The sequence below is a fragment of the Cornus florida genome, unplaced genomic scaffold (assembly GCF_030987335.1).
Source record: "Cornus florida cultivar Cherokee Brave unplaced genomic scaffold, ASM3098733v1 CherokeeBrave_3.0.0_Hap2_Chr03, whole genome shotgun sequence".
Taxonomy (NCBI): Eukaryota; Viridiplantae; Streptophyta; class Magnoliopsida; order Cornales; family Cornaceae; genus Cornus; species Cornus florida.
Window position 1 is genome coordinate 26,351,700 of NW_026775573.1, and position 16,729 is coordinate 26,368,428.

Genomic DNA, 16,729 nt, shown 5'->3' on the forward strand with positions numbered 1-16,729 from the left:
GAAATGCATGAGATATGAAGACAAAATACTAAAATGATAGTCTAGTTGAAGGTCCACAAATTTTTTTGTTCGAGTCCCCATCATATATTATACGGATCAAATATGAATTCAACGAGAATTTGAATATAAATTCCAACATTGAAATATAAACTCAAAATTACATCCAACTACTCAAACTCATGTAAAATATTACTTCTATAAAATACAATTTTAAGCAAAACTTTTTTAAAAGAATTGTTTCCATCTCCCAGCATTTAAACTCATGCATTACGGCTCAAATTAACAAAAAAGTTCTGCTTAAATGAAGGCATGAAGATGAGCCAATCTGGACAGAAGAATCTAAAGACAAACAAATCCATTGGCATTGAAAAATAATCTTGAAAAGCCTAAAAACAAAGTTGTCATAGAACTTTTCTAACAATAATAAAACAGTTACAAGTTCCAATATCCATACATCATAATATCATATATATATACACACACACAAGAGGAATTAAGTATTGCTCCACAAAAAGTACACATAATAGCTTTCCAAGATTTCGAGCAGAGAATTCCACATTCTATTACAAATACACACATAATTAACAAACAGTATTGGAAGTCACATTTAAGTACTAAAAATCAAAGTTGAGCAAAGATAACATTGAAGCAAGCTGGCTTGTAAAGCATGTGTCATCTAGTGTGTAGACACACAAATACAAAACCACAGATATATGTGTATGTAAAATATGACAATCTGCAGCCATACACTTATTTTTATATAACACAAACACAGAAAAAAATTAACATTTCAAAGTCACATTAATTACCAAAGAACATAAATATTATAGTGAAGCAAGCTTCATGTTTGTGTATATATATTACACAAGAAGGTGTTATACATATAGTGTGTGTATACACAATATAAATATGAATGATTCAATTAAATGCATCAGGTTGTTCATAAGCCTCACCACTAGAAAATTATTTTTAGATAATAATTAAATGCACCAGGTTGTTCAGCTTCAAGTTTCAATTGCCCGAACTAAAACAGAGAACTCAAATTAGCTCAAAGATTAATGAATGTGAGTTCAAACAAAATCATATTTCACTACCCAAGTATACACAAGGAGAAACCAACCGTATTGTTGGAATCAGAGATGTGAGAACTTAAAAAGGCCACTGTGTTCCTCATTTTCCCATACTCTAGTTACTTTGAAAGATTCAACCTGTCCTGATATAACTTCAAAAGCTCAGGAGCTTCTTCCTCATATTTTTTCACATACTTCTTTAGGAAGTAACTTTCAGTAGAGTCCAACATCTGAATCAAGCCAAGACCCTTCTTAATCAAACCTTTCGACAACAGAATTTGATAAAAAAAACACCTTGGAATGATCCTCCTCTCCAAGCACAAGCTAACAAGCTTTGCCCTCCTCGCAACAATTGAAGACTCCCAACCCATTCTATTGACAAAAAAATCCATTAACCCAATAATCTTATCCTCTGATGCCTCCATAAACCGTGGATGCTTCCTGAAAGCCACCAGAATATCATCCTCAGAAAAACCCCACTTCTTAAAAACCTCCACCTTCTTTTCCCAAGTTGATTTACTCATTGCCCTCAGTGCATGAATTGCAGCACCAAACATCATTTTTGTAGGGTTAAAACCCATTTTCTTTACTTCCTCCACAATCTCCTTAAACCTATCAGTATTAGTCATGATGAAAGCTCTAGGTTGCATGGTAAAGAGACCCACAATATTCGATTCGGGCACACCTATTTCTCTGAGAGCTTCAATATTGGGTATTACATATATGTGAAGATCATCATACAACAAAATCCGAGCAAAGCGTTTAATAACAAGTTTCGTTTTTTCTTCGGTCTTCAGCAATGCCTTGAAAAAATTGTACGCCGGGATGATTTGGTTTTCCAAACTTCTTCTCAAAACACCTGGTGCTGCAGACACTATTTTGGTAATGTCTTGGGTTGAAAAACCTTTAGAGTGGAAAAATTCGATTTTGGGTAAAAGGGTATTCTCGGGATCAGACAAGAGTAGCCGAGGGAGTTTTCTGATGAGAACTGAGATTTGGGTATCTGTGAATCCATGGTTTCTGAAGAGCGTGAGAACAGAGTCTGGTTTGTCTGGAGTTTCGAAGTTCGTGTATTTGGAGGCCGAGAGAGCCTTTTCTGGAGGAAACCCACATGATTTTATGAGGTAGTCGACAGTGAATGAGTGTAGATTTGGAGTGCTAGATACGGATTTGAGTGCTGATGATGAAGAAGATAATGGGTAGTGTTGAAGAAAATGCAGTTTGTGGGTAGGTGAAGTAGATACAACAACACACCTCAAATAAGGGAAAGATTTGAATATGAAATTAAACATGGATAGTGATGGAAGGGACTCACCTTTTCTGGTCTTGTTTCTTCTGAGGAAATCTTGTCGCAAATTTGGATCTCCTTCCCTAGAAGGCAAAAGCCCTCTTTTCTGATAAACCCTAAAACCTTCTTCTATCCTCGGGCTCTTAATATACTAAACTGCCTCACTCGACGCCGTCTCCAGATAGCAGGAATTTACAAAGGAAAATTACTGATTTGAACACCTGGAAAGTACCTTTGTGTAAAATCTCGATGGTAAAGTGTAACAGTAAAAATTCTTATAAAGGGCAAAATGTAACAAACAATCTCTATAATTTTGTGCAACAAATTATCTCTATTTATTAATTGTTGTAAAAAGGGATGAAATAATACATAAATACTTATAAATAAAAAATGCAGTTATATAATTATTGATGAAAATTATCATGCTTAAAAATAAAATTAAGAAATTTAGCCACGACCTAATTACACCCCCTCCAAAATCACATTCAGTAATGAAACATTTTAAATAAATAAAAAACTATTTAAATTGATGACCCAAAAATATCCAAACATCAAAAGTTACGATCAATTTAAAGTGCATATGGAAAAAGAAAAAAGTTAGCACATAATTTTTCATTTGATTTACTTATAATTGTTATTTAACTCATATTATAGGTATATCATGTCTCTAATTTTTTCTGCTTTGAGGTGCACTGCTTTAGGAAATAGTTCTTAAAATACAGATTTTATTAATTTTATAAATTTGTTATTAATACAATTATTATTATATTTGGTGTGTGTGGTTAAAAATTTTAGCTGAAGCATGAGAATTTTACTCTGCAATGAAAAATGAAAAGATAATGATGTGAGTTATTCTAACCATTGCACAATATTTTTATTTCCTTTATCGTCATCTAAAGCAACTTAAATATAAATATAAAATTCATATTCTACTAAATTAGTAATACAGGGACAACTTGTACAAAATTATATGGAACAAAAATTTATTGCCTTAATGGCAGTTAATCTTTCATTAGCAAAAAAGTTTAAATTGTAACAACTAATAAATAGAGGATGTTTGTCGTCATGAAAAAAAAAAGGAGAGAGTGTATGGTGCAACGCTTTGAAATTAGAGGAGAGGGTTAATGCACTAAGAGCTTGTTTGTGATTATTTTTCTATTATTTAAAAATATTTATATTTTGAAAAATTGTGATTAGATGTATTTGATAATTATTAAAAGTGATTTAGCTCTGTAAAGGTTTTGAATGAATTTAAAATAATTTAGGCCTATAAATAATTTTAAGGCCTTAGTGCATGAAATCCCCTATAGTTTCAAAAAGGGGCAAAGTACCTTTTTTTTTTTTTTTTTTTTTTTTTTTTTTTTTTTTGAGCAATAAACACCCTTTAATTTACAAACTTGTGCAAATCACCCCCTTTGGTTAAAAAATGACCAACTCAGGTTAAAAGATTATGTAAAATACCATTGTGTTTCTATATGATTAATGTTAATGTAAGCACTTACAACCCATCTCTTATGGGAATTTGATCCCTCAATCTTCTACTTTTAAATTGAAAAATAGAATATAGCATTTGGATGCTACACTCGATTTTTTAATTTAATTATTATTATACCATTGAGGTATTGAAAACCAGGAAAAATTAGTTTTTGATAGACCAAATTTGAAAGAAGAAAAAAAATTGCTTTAAAATGACCTTAAATTTTAGAAAAGGTAAACAGTGACTAAACTTTAAAAATAAATACCAATGACAGACCATTTAACTTTGAAGCAATTTTTGAGGTCACTATAAAGCAATGTTTTTCTTTTTTTAGTTTTAGTCACCAAAATATAATTTTTCCTTGAAACTATATGCCATTTGTGCCAATGCTACTCAATAGTTTGGTAAAATTATTAGTGTTCATAGAATTAATCTTGCGTTAAGGACAATAGCAAGGACAATTCCTTGTATTTTATAAATAAATTCAGTTAGTTACCAAGTATAAATAAAATATTATAGAGTAAATACATAAATTAAATTAATTATCAGTAGAAATTGGTATGATCTCTCATTTCTAGAGCAAGAGGTTGAATTTTTGAACCTTACTAGAGCAATATTAAAAGTTTGTAACCCGCATGAGAGGTCTAGTAGGACATTCTGAATTTGATTATCACATTATGTAAAAATACCTCGGTATAAATTATATGTACAATTTGCAATTTGCAACCACAAATTTAAAGAGCCGATTTTTTTTTTTTTGGATAAAAAAATAGAGTAAAAATAAATATAAAATAAAATAAAAGTGTGAATTGTAAAGTGAAACTTAAAAAATAAAAAATATATAGTAATTGATTATAGTGCTCTCCAAAAATATAGGGTATCCATAGTTACATTTTGTAGTCACCACAATGGATTTAATAATTTGTTGATGATTTCTATCTACTTAGGGACACTTCTGTGTGCACAATTAATTCTTGTTGGGTTTGCGCACACAATATTAGCAAATAAAACAGATAAAAATAGAGCAAACAACTATCTTTATTTGAGAACTGATATATACACTATTTCTCTTCTCACAAGCTCAACTCACCTTTTTCTTTATATAATTATTTCTCTCTCTTTTTAACTCTATATCCAAATCCATCTCTATTTAAAGATGAAAAACTTTATTGCTGCGGTTATACTAATAACATGGTATTACCAACTGGTTAAATACTTACATATTCATAAGACCCATTAAAATAAAACTTTTTACTTATGCAAAAACATACAATTGGTTGATGGCACGGATAACGTAGTGTCAAATCTTTCTCTTATTTATAGAGTTTTCAAACCCAATTTCTTATTAGACAAGAATTTCACAACTTAATTACAAGGAGTTAATAGATCAATCACAACTCTACAATAGAAGCATCTCAAATGGAAAAGGAAACTAATTTTAATATCGAGTCACAAACCCAACAATCTCTACATTGGCTTCGTAATTCATCTTCACATGCCACTTCATAACTCCACCTCGACTAAAGATCTCTGCACCTTGAACCTAACACATTTTTTCTTCTTTGTCGTTCTTCGTCATTCCGCCACACATCTATTCCTAGCAAATTCCAAGTTCAAATAATTGAACCTAGAACTACTTTCGCATCTCCAAATTGAACTCTTCTGGCTTCTGGAATAACTCTTGCAATTGTCATGACTTCTTCCTTCTTTTGCTTCTCTTGATTTTCCAATCTAGTAGATCTTGAAACAGGTTTCCTTTCTGTCTTTACAATTGCTCCATCTAGCATAGTATTTCCTTATTTTCGATTGGAAATTGGCTTTGATACCATTTGTCGCAACTCATTCCAACTTGTGTAGAGATTATCTGCCTTGCATTCTCCTCTTGGTTGCTCACCGTTTTGCTCAAAACATTTCAACATGGTTAAGAAGCGTCCGCACATATAAGTTTGTAGCCACAAAGCGGAGAACTAGACTATTTGTCATTTTAATACTTCATCTCATATTTCATCCGCTAATTTGCTAGCATAGTTTCAACCTATATACCTATTGTTCTTTAACCAAAATATAGATAAATAAATAAATAAATAAATATATTCATTATTGTTGTACTAGAAGGGCACGTTCCTTGAGTTTCAGGACCCTCACCCCACACCACATAAACGAGAAATTAACAAGTATATCAACAATGTAACACCTTCATCCAATAATCACTCATCATTTACCTTGTAATAGAACAAACTAAAGGTGAAATAACATTATAGATGTCATGCCATAGGTTCCCCTCAAAAAAAGTTCCCATGTGAAATACCTATATAAAGCGCATGTCAATTATGCAACCAAGTTAGGAATATAATTTTGATGTAGCTTGAGAGAGAAAAACTAGGACTGGACAGTGAACACTGTACTTTTATGAAACAACAATTTTGACACGAACTGACTGATGAAGTAACAAAAGCTTGTAAATCCAAATGGTTGAATTCACGTGCTTTCTATTTCTCAGACATTTTCCAACTATCACATTAATTCTCTATAGTGTTACTAAACCCTACAAGGGACTCGTAAGAGAAATAACATAAAATAGAGAGAGAGGGATGGACAAGGAAACGAGGTACGAAGGGCTCTTCGTGGGAGCAAAGCAAATTTGCTCCGCTTCCATCTATACCGCTTCCCTCCTATTCTCAGCCCCAGTTCTTATATATATTTCAATCACTGAACACACATATCTATATGTGTATTGTATATATGTTTATAAACATACAATAAACCTATATAATTCTGTGTGTGATATATATATATATTTTAATAACAAAATTTCGCATTTTGAATAGGGCATATTTTAGTTGTTTTGGACAGTTCATAATTTGTCCCAATTATCTTCTAGACTCATCTTAAGTCATTCTCTACAATACCCATAGTCATGTTCATGCTACAATTGAGAACATCATGTAATAATTATGAGAATAAATTGCATAGCCTCTATATAACTGTACGTGTAACGACTTGCTGTTTCCTCCACCAATATTGGCTGCTGAAATAGCAGCAATACACACACCCATACAGAATATATCTTAGCATGCAATTATATATATATATATATATATATATATATATATATATATATATATAATCCCTATATATATATTGTGTCATCTACAAGGTACTGCAATGTCTTGCAATGTAAATTTGAGTCAATGATCAGAATAAACAAAGGAGCAATAGGTGAACTTAAAAGCAGAGCATTACGTAAATGGGCACCATGAAGGGAACACATTGGATAATACTCGATGATTCTCCGTGAGGTATCTGATAACAATGCACCAACGAGCAAAAGAAAAGATGGAAGATGGACTGAATCATGAATTGAACCAAAAGTACAACACTACAAAATTACGGGAGAATTCAATGCACCATGTTGTTGAGCTTCAAGTTTCAATTGCCGGAACAAAAGCAGAGAACTCAAATTTGCTCACTGCCCAAGAGTAAACAAGGAATGTGAATTGAGTGCCATGTTGTATTTCAAACAAAAGCATATTCACTACCCAAGAGTAAACAAGAAGAGAGTTTGGATTAGAGATGTAGAACCTTAAAAAGTCCACTCTGTTCCTCATTTTCCCATATCCAAGTTACTTTGAAAGATCCGACTTTTCCTGCTATAACTTCAAAAGCTCTGGAACTTCTTCCTCATATTTTTTCACAAACTTCTTTAGGAAGTAGCTTTCAGGAGACTCCAACATATTTATCAAGCCAAAATCCTTCTTAATCAAGCCTTTCGACAACAGAATTTGATAAACCAAACACCTTGGAATGATCCTCCTCTCCAAGCTCAAGCAAAGAAGCATTGGCCTCCTCGCAATAATCGAAGACTCCCAACCCATTTTATTGACAAAAAAATCCATTATCCCCATAATCTTATCCTCTGATACCACCATAAACGCTGGTTGCTTCCCAAAAGCCACCAAAATCTCATCCTCAGATAAACCCCACTTCTTATAAACCTCCACCTTCTTTTCCCAAGTTGATTTACTCATTCTCTTCACTGCCTGAATTGCTCGAGCAAACATCATGCTTTCTGGGTTAAAACCCATTTTTTTTTACTTCCTCCACTATCTCGTTAAACCTATCAGTAATAGTTGCTAAAGCACCAGGTTGATTTGTGAAGAGAGCCACAATATTCCGTTCCGGCACACCTATTTCTCTCAGAGATTCAATATTGGGTGTTGCACGCATGTGAAGATCATCATACAACAAAAGCCTAGCAAAGTGTTTAATAGCAAGATTCGTTTTTTCTTTTGACTTGAGCAATGCCTTGAGGAAATTGTACAATGGGATGATTTTGCTTTCCAAACTAATTCTCAAAACAGCTGGTGTTGAAGACAGTATTTTGGCAATGTCCTGTTGAAACACCTAGGGTGCAACTTGGGCTGGCCCAACCCAGCCCAGCCCCAACCCAACTTCAACCCGAATTGGGTTGGGTTGGGCCAACCCAAATTGCACCCAACATGGGTTGGGTTATAACCCGAACCAAATATGTTCGGTCGGGTCGGGTCGGGTTGATTTTTTTTTTAAAATTATTTTAAAAAATAATAATAATAAAATAAAATAAAAAAATTTTAAATTTATTTATTTATATATATATATATATAATTATATTTCAGACCCATCTCCTGCTGTAACACCATCCAAACTTTTGGTCAACAAGTTAAAACATGTCCTACTATCCATCAATGGTCAGTCTTAAACATCATTCATTCAGGGAAGAAATATTTGTGATAATATATAACCTAAATGTGCACTAAAAATTAATTTACAGAAGGCATTTGACTCGGTACGCCGGGACTTCATTCTTGAGGCACTTTACTTGCTCAATTTTCCTCCTAAACACATCAGCTAGATAAAATCAAGCATCACATCCCCTTATTCACGGAGTAAAAGTGGGACCCTTTTTCACCTTTACTTTTTGTCATTGCAATGGATATCATCTCTTCTGTTATCACCAAACTCGCCTCCTCTAATCCATCTTTAGGTACCATTGGGGATGCAAGGAAATGACTATTACACATGTAGCATTTGCCAATGAGCTACTAATGCTATTTTATGCTGGATTTAAATTTAGTGACTATCCTAAAATGTATTGATACATTCTCTAATCTCACTGGGTTGAAAGTTTAACCAATCAAAGAGTTATGTCTCCTAATAAATTGCAACCTATAACAGCTTCACCTTAATCTTCCATTGCTATTTCCAAGGATGAAAGCCAAAAAAAAAAAAATAAATAAAAAAAATAAAATAAAATAAGAAGGTGAAACACCGGTAAACAAAGGGAGTACCTAAGGGGACATAACAATTCCATCAGACAGCTTGAAAGTTGAATACTTGTATAACCATAATAAGGAGGATTAATTATAAATAAATAAATAAAGATATGAGAATAATCTAATGCACTGTTCTTGTCATTCAGCAACAAAGAAGAACAAGGATCGGACAATAATGTACAGAGAGCAACCAAAGGCATACTCTTGTGAACAGCAAAATAACAAGATAAAAGTTAACAATGTCAAAATTAATACCATTGATATGAAATGGACTATTATATTCTGCTACTGAATACTTTCTCCTTTTTAGAATTAAAATTTCAAACATTAAAAACAGATACAGCTAGTTCATTACTAACAGGCAACTCTTCCTCAAACAGTCTCTCTACTCTCAGTTTCCTTCTCAATATATGAGCAGCACTTTGGTTGATCAAGCATATCATGACTACTTGTCATCCATAGATGAAAAAGATCAGAGGAAATTTTGAGCCTCCAACGTCTCTTCAATTCCTACAAAATGCAAATTAAAAATATGTAAGATTCTCCTATTATACTGTATAATTTATACATATATGGACAAGTAAAAGGGTAATTATACAATCTAAACAGAAAGGGGACAAATTAAGTATTCAATACCTTGTTCGACAACCTCAAGAGCCTCCAACGTCTCTTCAATCTCAACTGGATTAGGTGAAGCTCTTAGCCAATCTTGAGCACAAATCAAACTTTCTACAATTTTCGGAGTTAAAGAATTTCAAAATCTATCAAGCAATCTACCTCCCGTACTAAAAGCAGATTCAGAAGCAACTGTTGACAAATGAATGGCCAAAATATCCCGGGCCATAAGAGAGAGTACACGATATGTAGAAGATTTTCCCTTCCACTAACTTAAAATGTCAAAATTTGATAAATCTTCTTCCACACCATCTTCCAAGTATCTATCCAACTCAGATTTAGCGACCTCATTTTCCTCTTCTCTCAAAAAAAATTTCCAATCTCTGTCTTCTTCCAAACCATCTTCTTTTTCATTGGGCACATAAACATCTTCAAGGTTTTGAGCTAATTGAGCACCAAAGCCTGTAGGGGAAGTTATTTCTAATGATTTGTAGTGTTTGAAAAGCCTTTCCATCAAACTCTTCACCTTTCCAATGATCTCATCCACTTCTTCTGATGAATATAATTTCTTGTAACAAAACTTCACATACTTCATCTTAAAACATGAATCTAAAACCACAGCAATAATCAAGATCAAATTCAACTTTCGAATATTACAATACTTCTTAAATTTGGCATTCATCTTAATAGCCATTTCTCTAAAACGCAAATCCTCACTTTTTGTCCATTTTAAGAGGACAATTTGCACTCCAAACACTTCACGAAAGTATTTATTGCAAGTAATATATTTAGACCCTGATATGCGCTTTGTGACATTGTAGAAGTACTCTAAAAATTTAGAAAGATCCCTTATCTTCAACCAATCATCCTCACTCATCGGCTCCTCAGAAACTTCCAAACTTGTATCTTGTTCCACCAAACGTAATGCTCTGCCAAACATTCAAGTGCCTTTTGAAAATCAATGGCTGATTTCAACATTAGATATGTTGAGTTCCATCTAGTAGGAACATCTAAACATAAAGACTTTAAACTCCAAATTCTTTCCTCCTCAACGCATTTTTTGAATGCTTTGCAATCTTGAAGGAGAACTCCTTACATATTTCACAAACTCACGAATACGAAAGATGGACTTTTTTACCTCATTTATTCCATTATTCACAATAAGGTTCAAAATATGTGCAAAACACCTTACGTGAAATAATCATCCTCTCGAAGAACATCTTGGTCAAATGTCCAATTGGGATCCTGGTTTTGAGTTGATGCTGAGAATTTTTCAACTTTATTCTTATTATAAGGATAATCACAACACCTATTAAGGAGCCTACTAAGGGTAGTAGTACCATGACTACTCGGACAATTATATAGTTTTTGACAATAATTACATGTGGCTTGCATGTATGATCCATCCTCTAACAATTCTCTTGTAAAATGGTCCCAAACAAAAGATGTAGTCTTATAAGGTTTTTTCCTTTTTTTACGATTTACCTCAAAACAAGTTGATGAGTTTGAAGTTGGTTGGGTTTCAAATCCACTTTCTTCCATGTCTGACATCTTCAAGTAATACTTCCTGCAAAAACATAAAAATATATAAAATATCTAACAATTACAATTACAAACTTGAATAATAAATATATTACACAAAATAAAAAATAAAAAATGAAGAGAGCAGTTTACTTTTGTTGTGAAAGTTTACTGGACAATCTTTGGGTGTTTTTGGGGAAAGCTAAACCCTTTTCCCTTTCTCAATAAAAATTATACTCTCTCTCTCTGGGATACTCTTTCCATATTGTTTCTATCTTTCCCAATCAATTCCCGTCTCTCTCTATTTGTTTCTTCTATATTTCTCTCTTCGATTTCTACCGTAATATACTTCTGAATCTAAACTTATAAACTATATTCTTCTCAAGCTTATTATAAACTCGATTTCTACCGTAATATACTTCGATTTCTACCGTAAATGTGGGAGCCAAAATGCCAACAAGAGTTTAACACAATTAGCAGGAATTTACACACAAGTATAAGAGAGAGAATCACCTTAATAGTTGCAACCATGGACTTCTTTCTAATATTTTAAGGAATAACAAGCACATAATCCTCCTATGCAACAGCCAAAAAAAAAAAAAAATTGAAAAACCATAAATAAATTAATAAGCCAAGAAAATAATAATAAAAATAATAGTAATCTTTAATTTAATTTTAACGTAATTCTAGGTCTTATTTCTCAACATCAAGACAAAGACAATTTAGATTTTTTTATATTTATTTTTTAGACAAAGTTATACCATTCAGACTTCTAAAAAGCCACCAATCTGTCCCACGGTCTATAAATTAGAATCTCTTCTTATACTTTACTCTTTCCATTCAATTGTACTCAATTGGTGGTTTAGAAACATTGACATTACAGAAAGGCAAAAAATGTGGTTGCTAAGCCCACATTACAAAACTTCAAGTCCCTAAGAATAATAGAAAGACAACTTCATTGTGGTCACTGAGACCACATACTAGAAGTTCCAACATTATGCATTTAGAAGATTATTGATTTCAACTCACATTGCCAAAGGAAATTTAGAAATATTTGCAAGAAATTTTAACTAAAATCTTAACAGTTCATCTATTTAAAAGCTCCTTTTAATTTACATTTTTAATCTTAGTGGTATTTCCTTTCTCTTAACAGAGTTTGGGAGAGTAATTAAGGTCTTTTTAAATATATATATATATATATATATATATATATATATATATATGGATTTACCAAATAAGCAATTGATTAGCACAAACACACACACACACACAAACAGATAAGGGAGTGGCAGGAAAAAGGTATAAATATTATCACATAAGCAAAATGAACAAAATAGCTCGTCTCCTTCTCACGTATTCATGCAAAGCTTTTGGGCTGTGTGAGTATTTTTAATATTCAATGACACACTTACAAGTAAAACAGGAAATAGGAAACGTAAACTCCCAGAAAAATGGGCTCTTAGGCCCCTTGCAAGATTCCCAATTGCTTGAATGGCTTCAACTGCAATAGCTATGTTCATATCTCTAATAAGCTGGAGAACAAAAAAAATAAAGAAAGAAAGTCAGGAAAAACTGCATGAATATTTAACAATTTTGATGAACCGCGACACAAACAAGAAGAATATATGAATTTAGAAACTACAGATGGATAGACATATAAACTTCCAAATTCAAAACCCAGATCTGAACAGAAAATGGGATGCAATGGATAGAATAGTTCTGGGCTTCACATCTTAGTTAAGCTTTAGCCTCTGTAGAAATGTATTAACATAAACAAAGTATATGAGAGATCAAAAAAACTCGAACAAAATTCAATTCAGCAGTACAAAGCTTTCACGTCCACGATTTGTTAAACATTAACCGCTTTGAAAATGCAACAGAGTCATGTGACTTTGTGAAAATTCATGAAATCAAATACTATTATTAAGCATAATTTAAAGATCGAAAAAGTTAATTATTACCTCAACCCACCAGAGATGTGAGATAGAAGGAGTCCTCGAGAGATGTGAGATGGAGGTGAGGGAGTTGCTGAGAGATATGAGATAGAGGGAGTCGTTGCGAGCTTAGCTGCGTTTCGAGTTTCACAGGAGATCAGCAGGAAGGCGAGAGAGAAGAGAAGGATGAGGAGAGAGAAAGTTAGGGTCTCTTTATCGTGATTTTTTTTTTTTAATGAAATGTTTAATTTGGGCTTTCGGGTTGGGTTCGGGTTGAACCCATCCCAAACCGAATAAGGTTGGGTTTTGAAAAAATCCAACCCGACTGAAACCCGAATTGTGAATTTATATGTCCAAATTTTAGAATTCATGGGTTGGACTAGGGTTGGACTGGGCTAAACCGCCCAGGTTACACCCCTAGAAACACCTTTAGAGTGAAAAAATTCGATTTTGGGCAAAATGGTTTCCTCGGGATTAGACATGAGTACCCGAGGGTATTTTCTGATAAGAACTGAGATCTGGATTTCGGTGAATCCATGGTTTCTGAAGAATGCGAGAACAACATCTGGTTTGTCTGGGGTTTTGAAGTTCATGTACTTGGAGAACGAGATAGCCTTTTTTACTGGAAACCCACATGATTTTATAAGGTAATCGACAGTGAATGGGTGTTGATTTGAAGTGCTAGATATGGATTTGAGAGATGATGATGATGATGATGATAATGGGTAATGTTGAAGAAAATGCAGTTTCTGGGTCTGTGAAGTTGATGCAATAAACCTCAAATAAGGCAAAGATTTGAATATGAAATTAAACATGGAGAGTGTTGGAAGGGACTCGCCTGTTCTAGTCTTTCTTCTGATGAAATCTTGTCGCAAATATGGATCTCCTTGCTGATAAACCCTAAAACACATTCCCCATTCCCCAATTCCCAAGCTGTTTAATACAGCCTCACACAGTCACACGACGCCGTCTCGAGAGAGCAGGAATTCGACCCTAACCCAGAAGAACTAATTCACATATATATAAAAATAATATTAATTTTAAAATTTTGGTGATGTTTGATAAAATTAAAAATTAAGCACTAAAAATTTTAAATATTAAATTTTGAAAGTTTAAATTTTAATTGCTGAATGTCCTGTTTGATCCTGTATTAATTTTAAAAATTAAATTTACTAAAATTATTTTTTAAGTGCAAATATTGAAATCTGAATGTTGTATATATTACATATTTGTTTTGCTTATCTTATTATAAATGATATTATATTAAAATATAAACACACATATAAAATAATAAATTTTACCAAAAAAACATATCAATTTAATAATGGATATTAATGTTAAAATTTGACCATAAAAATTTCAAAATCAAAATACAAAATACAAAATGAATAACTTATAAAATTAAATATTTAGGAAAAGAATATTAAAATTCACACACAAATCATTATATTTTTATTTAAATAGTAGTTTTGTATCATAACAATGGTGAGAGGGGTTGCACTGCATGATTGTTGATTATAAACTTGAGTGGACCATACAATATAAATTATTTTTATATTTTTTGAATATTATTTATATTCACATTATTTGAGAAGAAAAGTGCAATGTTTGTTGAAACTTTTGAGAAATTAGAATAAATGCAAAGGGAATATAGAAACCCAATCAATAAGTTTAATTTGGAATGTAAAAAAATAAAAAAATTGCTAGAGAGTGGGGATCAATGTTGGAGAATCTAAAGTGTTGTTTTGATAACTCAGTTGAGCGCTTCAGAATTAACGTTTATTCTATTAAGTGCATTTAATAATGCAATTTGAATAATTTTAAGTTATAGGGACATTACTTATCTCGGAATGCTGAACAATGAAATTTTTTAAAAATATCAAAAAGATATTTATTTTTTAATTACACTCAAAAATTCTAGTACTTAAATTCAATTCTTAAATTTTTCAGTACTTAATTTTTTATTTTATCAAACAACACCTAAAATAATATTTGAGGGCAAAATTGTCATTAATAAAATATTTTAAAACCTAAAATTACTTATCCTCATAAGCATTAAGCAAGTCCGGGAGCTTCTGAGCCTGGAAATGTCATATGTGGAAGCCCGTGAGGGAGATGAAAAGGTTATAGAAGCGGCATACCCTTAGGAAACTCGAGTTACCCCAGTTATGCATTAAGGAGAGTTTGAGTCCTTTGGTGCAGTTGATGGATTTTCCCTAAGAGGTGGGAACTCCCCTACTAGTATTACTAGTATTCGTTTCTAGCCGAGAGAAAGCTCGAAAAAGACTGTAATCTGTATCACTTAAAATTTTGACCTGTTTTACGTGGTACGTAATTTTTTAAATGGTAACCTAAATGATTGATGTAAGACAGAATTCTGAATAGTTCGATCTGATTGATGTAGGACAGAATTCTGAACAGTTTGACAAGCAATTTGACAAGTCCATTTTTGATAAACCAATAGTGGTTTTTGGGTGAAAACGATGCAATGAGGAAAACTTACTATCTTTTGCATGTGGGCTATGCTGGTTTTCGGCTGAAAACCTTCGTTTAGGGCTCCGAAGTAACATTTTATTGTGTTATAGGAGGTTTGCCGATTATTTCAGAATTTTTGTTCAAGGCCTTAAAGGAGTCCAAATGCCCTAAAATTTTAGATTTAGTATTTTTTATTTATTAGGTTACTTATTCTATTTTTTCTGAATTTTTAGAGAAAATTTATTTTTAGGATGACTTTTAGTGTTATCTTCCTTTTGCTATTAGGTTTTTTATGTTTTAGTTTTCTTCTAGAATTAGGTTTTATTTTATTATAAATATTTGTACTGACAGGTGCAAAATTAACTTTTATTCATTCAATTATCAATACAAATATCAGATTTCTCTGAAATTATCCTTTGTTTTGTGGATTCAAAGTAAACTATTTTTTGTGAACAAATTTATCACTTTTTGCTACGTCAGTTGATATCAGACCCTTGATTTACCCTGGGCTGATGACGATTGCTCGTTTTGGTAGCACCCACTTTGCCGATGATGATCGTAGAGTGAAGGCCCCTGGGCAGCTCAAGATCGGTTCGTAGCAGCTGGTTTTGGAATTGGTGGCAACTAGATTCGTGGTTCAGTTCGTGTTCGTACTGATGATGTGTCTCACATCCAACCAACCATGGGTTATGTTCCTATTTATCCACATAGGTCTTCAGCCTATGCGAATTATTTCGATGATTCTTATCATGATGAGGAGTGAATATTCCGTGATTGAGGTAGACGCAACAATCATGAATTTCAGGTAAAACTTAATCTACTTACTTTCAATGGAAGTTTTATTATTGAAGATGTCTTGAAATCGATTGAAGAAGTTGAAGAATTTTTAGAATATTTTGATGTACCTGAAAAGTAGCAAGTTTTGCTTGTTGCCTTCAAACTTAAAGGATCGGCTTCAATTTGGTGGGAACAAATACAGTTTCATCGAAGGAGAGATGGATCACATCTTGTTCGGTCGTGGTACAAGATGAAACAGA

The 16,729-nt window shown here is 32.6% G+C and overlaps 1 protein-coding gene across 1 annotated transcript; it reads right to left on the reverse strand.

Annotated features, from left to right (window-relative positions):
- Positions 1-1,189: 1,189 nt before the first annotated feature.
- Positions 1,190-2,362, reverse strand: LOC132301316 (transcription termination factor MTERF15, mitochondrial-like). Its single transcript, XM_059798581.1, has one exon. It carries the CDS (start codon positions 2,360-2,362, stop codon positions 1,190-1,192), a length of 1,173 nt encoding a protein of 390 aa, XP_059654564.1.
- Positions 2,363-16,729: the final 14,367 nt, after the last annotated feature.